Source organism: Ctenocephalides felis, unplaced genomic scaffold, assembly GCF_003426905.1.
Source record: "Ctenocephalides felis isolate EL2017-DRISC unplaced genomic scaffold, ASM342690v1 CF-g0.4_SCAFFOLD_00845, whole genome shotgun sequence".
NCBI classification, from domain to species: domain Eukaryota; kingdom Metazoa; phylum Arthropoda; class Insecta; order Siphonaptera; family Pulicidae; genus Ctenocephalides; species Ctenocephalides felis.
In genome coordinates this window covers 84125747-84133029 of record NW_020536999.1, presented here as the reverse complement: position 1 = coordinate 84133029, position 7283 = coordinate 84125747, and the positions used below count along the sequence as shown (strand labels likewise).

General features: G+C 34.3%; 1 protein-coding gene across 1 annotated transcript; it reads left to right on the top strand.

The window, feature by feature from the left end:
• Window positions 1-778: 778 nt before the first annotated feature.
• On the top strand, window positions 779-1768 carry LOC113391143 (gastrula zinc finger protein XlCGF7.1-like). The gene is made up of 2 exons (XM_026627105.1): window positions 779-1524; window positions 1747-1768. The coding sequence occupies exons 1-2, from the start codon at window positions 779-781 to the stop codon at window positions 1766-1768; spliced, it is 768 nt and encodes a 255-aa protein (XP_026482890.1).
• Window positions 1769-7283: the final 5515 nt, after the last annotated feature.

Here is a 7283-nt window from a genome sequence, read left to right as displayed (position 1 = left end):
CTCCCTCTCCCTCTCCTCTCCCTCTCCTCTCCCTCTCCCTCTCCCTCTCCCCTCTCCCTCTCCCTCTCCTCTCCCTCTCCTCTCCCTCTCCCTCTCCCTCTCCCTCTCCCTCTCCCTCTCCCTCTCCCTCTCCCTCTCCCTCTCCCTCTCCCTCTCCCTCTCCCTCTCCCTCTCCCTCTCCCTCTCCCTCTCCCTTCCCTCTCCCTCTCCCTCTCCCTCTCCCCTCCCTCCTCTCCCTCTCCCTCTCCCTCTCCCTCTCCCTCTCCCTCTCCCTTCCCTCTCCCTCTCCTCTCCCTCTCCCTCTCCCTCTCCCTCTCCCTCTCCCTCTCCCCTCCCTCTCCCTCTCCCTCTCCCCTCTCCCTCCCTCCCTCTCCCTCTCCCTCTCCCTCTCCCTCTCCCTCTCCCTCTCCTTCTCCCTCTCCCTCTCCCTCTCCCTCTCCCTCTCTGCCTTCGTCTTTTTCCCCCGCGCGTTCCCCTCCCCTTCGCTCCCTGCGCCCCTTCCCCCTCTGCCATTTCCCGTACCTATCTCTGTTTGTCTTTTGTTTTCTGTAAAACCCGTGATTCTTAATAATGTTTGTAATGCATGTGTTTAGTTAAAGAACATATAATTTGTCAATCTGTTTTTATCCTTCTGCCTAAACGGTTGTATTATTATTCCCATAAACTTTTAACATAAATTCGACAGTGAAATGAATTATCATATTTAACAATAGTTCATTTAAACTAACCCTTTTTTTGTTATGCTTATAGAACATTCTCAGTGCACAAATATCTCAAAATGTCAGAAGCTGCTGGTGATCCGATAATTAAAACTGAACCACAAGAATATCCAATCGAAGACATTAAACCGGAAGTTGAGGAAGACCCTGAATCGTATTCAGAGGATGACAAAACATGTCTAACGAGATTTATGAACTCTATTGTAAAAATAGAAGAAGATGTCAAACAGGAATTAATTCAAACTCCTTCTTATAAATGTGATAAGTGTCATAGAACATTTAGAAAGTTGCCTCATTCAGAACAGCATATCTTAAATTATTGTCATAAGGATACATATTGTTCAGAATCTTTTTCAGATGCAAGTGCATTAGAAATACATATAAAATCTTATACATGTGAAAAACATTTCACATGTACAAAGTGCGGTAAAGCATTTACTGAAAAATATCATTTAGATCAACACATTTGTGCCTTTGCAAGGGAACAAATTTTACATTTGAATGAATCAAGTAATCGAAAACGAAATCTTCGCACTCATACTGCAAAGGGGCCAGGTGAACGTCCTCATATTTGCCAAATTTGTGACAAGAAATTAACACAATCGAGTAACTTGAACAAACATATGCTAATTCACAATGGGGCACGTCCTAATAAATGTAAAATATGTGGAAAGACATTTACAGCATCAAGTAGCTTGAATAGACATATGCTCATCTACACTGGTGAACAACCCCACATTTGCCAAGTTTGTGATAAGACATTCACACTGAAGACCGCCCCTTCAAAAGCAAAATGCGCAATAAGGTATTCAAACAATCAAATACCTTAAAAAAGCACATGGTTGCTCATACCAATGAGTAATTAGTATTTAAAAAATTAGTTAAAAGATTACATATGGCTGCTTATAAAAATTTATGATTAAATGTATGAATTAATTCATATACATATAATATCAAATAAATAAACAGTGTTATCAATGATTAGTGTGAATATTTTATATTGTGTTATGTTCTATATTCATTCCAGGCTTAACAAAGCTTGCAATTGAGCCATAATTGTTAGTAGAATCTTCTCAAAAAGTTTATTTTTTAACATCCTGTGGGGTTAGTTATTGTAATCGCCCAAAAATTTAAATTGAAAATTTTTGCATATCTTGGCCAGAAGAAACGTTTTGAAAGTTTCTGAACATTTTGGCATAACTTAGAAAAAAATTATTTTGTGTGTGTGTTGTTTTTTAAGTAAAATTTCTTCAGGCGCGACTAGGGTGTAAATCCGTACAAATGCAACGAAAAAAGCGTTACGGCCGAGTTGAGTGCCAATGATTCGTCATTCGCTCTCGATGATATCATTTCTATATGGGTCGATTGTGATTGGTCGTCGTGTCGCGTGAGTATGATTGTTTTGATTGTACAGTGAAAATAATAAAACAAATGAACATTTGTGCCGTGTACGAAACGAATGATTTTCTTGACAAGAGCCTGAAATAATATGTATTATTATTAATTGATTACGGCTTGCTTATGAATAAATAAATAAATAAATAAACGTAATAAGTTTATTGAAGAAATTTGTATTATTCGTTGTCTTCTACATATATAAAAATAAGTCGAGTTTTCCTTCCTGAGGAAATAACTCCAGAACGCACGAACCGATTTCGACAATTTTGCATTCGTTGGAAAGGTCTCTCCGCAAGGTTTATAGCTAAGAAAATTAGTGGTGCATGGCATCGTGCCTTAATGCAAATTGCTGGGACTTCACGCACCGTAATTAAAAATTCGAGTAATGACTTTAGTGAGAATTATCAGAATTATGCTTGGTTAAGTCAACGAACAATTCTTGCCGCAAAGTATAATGATGTACTCGCACTGAATTTCACCATTCAATCAAAAATTGCTGGCGATTTGGTTTGACTTCAAACGATTGCAATTTCCAGTTCGCCTTGTGTTCGCAATAACAAGTTGCAAGGCCAATCGCTTAGTGTTTGCGAGATAAATTTCAAATAGATTATTTATAAAATCATTGTTTTTCACATGGGCAGTTATACGTTGCCCGTTCACGATTTGGAAAACCATACGCTTCGTTTTTGTTAACGTCAGACCAAAAAACAACTAGTTGGGTGGTTATGTTTACTTATCTATGGGGTGGGTGGCATCGTGCCTTAAGGCAAATTACTGGAACTTCCCGTACCGTAACGAAATGTTCAAGGAATACTGAATGTTTTCAAATAGATTATTAAAAATATTGTAACATTGTCTAATATTTATAAGAATTATATAAACTGAATTGCAAAGTTGAAATTATTTGTTTAAAGTATATTAGAACTATAGTCAGAATTAAAAATAAAATCTGAATTATTTTCGATATACAAAAACTAAAAAAAAAAAAAAAAATTTTTTTTTTTACAAAATCAATTATTTTGTTAAGACAAGCAGAAAGTTCTTTGAATCATTTAAATCGGACGCTTAGTTCTCTCAAAAACTGCCATTTTTTACATATTTAGCTCCGTATCTTCGAAATGGCTGGGCCTGCTTTTGCCAAAAACTAATAAACACTTCTCCCAATCATTACTAATTGAATGTTTTTTAGATCATTCAAATCGGATACTCCGTTCTCTCAAAAGTCGATTTCTATTTTCTGCACTCTTTGCTCTGTATCCTCGAAACGGCTGGACCTGCCTTTGCCAAAAACTAATCAGCTCTTTTCCCTATCGATAGGAATCGAATGCTTTTTGAACCATTCAAATCGGTTGATCCGTTTCGCCCGGAACGTGACTGAAAATTTGTATCCATACATGCATACACACACACACACACATCCATTTTTTCTGAGGTATGCCAAAACGTTCAGAAACCTTCAAAACGTCGAGAAATGTAAAAATTTTCAATTCCGATTTTCGGCCTATTACAATAACTTACCCTATGGGAAGTTAAAAATCAAGCTGTCAATAAATGTATATTAATTTAAATTCATGAAGTGTTTCAAATACAAATACATGATGAGTGAAATTGTGAAAACAATATTTCTTTAGCCGTTGTTTAATAATAATTCTCTGCATAGATATTGAAAAACATTAAAGTAGCACAGCTTTATTCTATCATGCCGAAGATATCTTTTTCAGAATTATATCTCACACACTTTTGGAAGTTTGGATAAAGTCTACATGTTCTTCGATCATGATGGCTATTAAAAGTATTAGAAAGTTGCATATTTTTATAAATAATGAAGAATAAATTGAGTTTATTTATTGATAGTGTTAATGAAATAGTTCAAGATTGTTATATCAACTGTCCACTGTGTGAACGAATATTATAGAATTTATTAATCAGCAATTACTTTACTTCTCTAATAAAGGTTCAACTCCTAAATGCTAATTACAATGACCTTTCCGATCATATCTGAAGTTGACTTTAATTAACTTCCCAAAGGAGAAGTTTGTTTTCATAAAAAAATCAGATTCGCTAATTTTATGTTTTCTCAACGTTTCAAGCCATTCTGAATCGAATGATACCAAATTTGGATAAAGCATGTGTATGTGAACAGCGATTTTTTGCCGTAAATCGACGTTTTCTCAAAAATGGCTGGACTGATTTAAAAAATTTAAAAGCCATTTAATGTATCTCTATGAGGACTAGCGTTTATCAGTTTTGTGCGACGATCGGTCGAGCTGTTTCTTTATAAATAGCGGAAAAGTGAAAAAGTTTTCGTCCACGTTTTAGCCCGCAATTTTGAATCAATTTTGAAAATTCAAAAACTGTTCGAAAGACATTGGTTGGGAATCGTGCTGATAGTGGCGGATCCAGGGGGGGTCACGGGGGTCATGACCCTTCCCTGAGCCTGTTTTAAGACTTAGATAAAATACTAATTCAACAACAAAATTACTTCATAATGATTTTATTTATATATTTTGTTACCAAACACATTTTATAACTTGAATACTTAACTGATTGTAGACGAATGGCGGAGTCAAAAACCCTAAAATTTAAGAATTTTCTAATCGTATTGCGAATAATAGTTTTATTACAGTTTAGGAAAAAAAATTCATTCAAAAATAAAAAGATTAAACTGATTGTTAGTGGCCCTTTTGCATGAACTTTCAGTAATCCTTACATCTGTAAATAGACGACTTTTTTTTTTATTTGTTGGCTTTTGATATACATCAGAAGGCCAGATGCTATTCTTACAATTCATTACTGCAAATTCTTATTGAATCATTAACTAACTTAATCAATATCTAAACTAGTGGTGTATGGCATCGTGCCTTAAGGCAAATTGCTGGAACTTCCCGTACCGTAACGAAATGTTCGAGGAATTTTAAAAGTTTTCAAATAGATTGTTATAAATATTGTAACAATGTCTAATATTTATAAGAATTATATAAACTGAATTGCAAAGTTAAAACTATTTATTTAAAGTATATAAATTTTAAACTTTTTAGTCAGTATTAAAATTAAAATCTGAATTATTTTCGATATAAAAAAAAATTTAAACAAAAATTGGAACAACATTTTTTTTCAAAAGCAATATTTTGTCACAACAAGCAGAAAGTTCTTTGAATCATTCAAATCGGTAGCTCAGTTCTCTTAAAAACTGCCATTTTTTGCACATTTAGCTCATTTTCGATATACAAAAAACTAAAAAAAAAAAAAATGGAATTTTTTTTTTCAAAATCAATTATTTTGTTAAGACAGCAGAAAGTTCTTTGAATCATTCGAATCGGTAGCTCAGATCTCTTAAAACTGCCATTTTTTTGCACATTTAGCTCAGTATCCTCGAAATTGCTGAACCTGCCTTTGCCAAAAACTAATCCCCTCATCTCACAATCATTACAATCTCAATGTTTTTAGATCATTCAATCGGATACTCCGTTCTCTCAAAACTCGATTTGTATTTTCTGCACTCTTTTCTCCGTATCTCTGTAACTGCTGGACCTGTCTTTGCCAAAAACTAATCAGCACATCTCCCTATCAATAAGAATCGAATGTTTTTTGAACCATTCAAATCGGTTGATCCGTGCGCCCAAAACGTGGACGAATAAATGCGGACATACAAACACACACAGCCATTTTTTCTGAAGTATGCCAAAGTGTTCAAAAAAAAACCTTCAAAACGTCGAGAAATGCAACAAATTTCATTTTAGATTTTCGGCCCATTACTATAACTACTCTACGGGAAGTTAATAATGACTGATTTAGAGAAGTATACCTAATCGCTGTAAATCATTTTGAAGTGAGGAACTATTGCAAATTATTATTTTTTCAAATATAGTAGTTATTTTTGAAAAATGGTATGAATATTACACATTTAGAAAACGAACACATACGAAATACGAAGCCGAATACATACACACGGAGAATTTATTAAAAGCGCTTAAGCGCCTAAACTATACTTATCGCAGGCCTCAATATAGTTTAGTACGTTCATTTAGAGCAGAAACTCTATCGTCATGCAAAGTTTCACTAAAATCGCAAAAAAATGACAATCTATTATGAAAAAGAAACGACTTGACCGATCTTCGCCAGAAATCATTTATTTCCAAATGATATCAATCGAATAGTTTAAGCAAAAACGGTTAAGAATTTTTGACAAAAACATGAACGATATTTTTTGCACTTTTCTGCCAATAGTAAAAAACGGATCGACCAATTGTCTCAAAAAACTAATTAACGCAAGCGCTTATCCAGTTACATTTTATAGTTTTTAAATTTTAACATCGGTTCAGACAAGAAAACGTCGAGGAAAGGTCAAATTTTGACTCACATCAAAGACCCAGATTATTTAAAAAAAAAACACATATATAAGGTAAGGCGGGTCCAATTTAACTTTGAGCAATTATATATTGTGAAAACTAAACGAAAAACATAACAACCAATAATCAAACAAAACCATCTGACTATGTTTTAGTACTTCCAGCTAAAATTCATTTGATGTATCTCGACAAGGACTAGCGTTTTGTGCTACGATCGGCTGAGCCGTTTCTTTGTATATCGCAGAAAAGTGAAAATTTTTTCGTCCACGTTTTAGCTCGCAATCGATTTTGAAAATTCAAAAACCGTTGGTAAGATATATTAGTTGGGAATCGACCTGATTAGTTTTTGGCAAAGATTCGTCAGAGTTTAAAAGAAAAAATCGCGTTTTTTGGCGATTGTCAAAATTAGACCTTTAATCAACATTTTCTCTAAAATGCATGTATCTCGATAAGCAGTTTTTTTGTAATTTGCATAAAATTGTAATACTTCTCTTCTCGTCCACGTTTTAGCTCACAATCCTGAATTGTCCTACTTAGTTTTGGACAGAGATCGGCCGAGCCGGTTCTTTGTAAATAACTGTTAAAAAATTTTTTTTGATGAAACTTTTTATGTTGATAGATATCACGATTCTGAACAGCATACTAAAATTTTACGCACCCACTGCAAGTTAGTTTAACTTTAAAAATTCATCAAAGTTTGAAAAAATATTATATTAAAAATTTGTGTCAAAAGTTGCTTTTGTGATGCGATGAGTCAAACATCGTCAATTCATAAAATGTGGAATAATGAGCTGGAATTTTAGGACATACAAAGCAC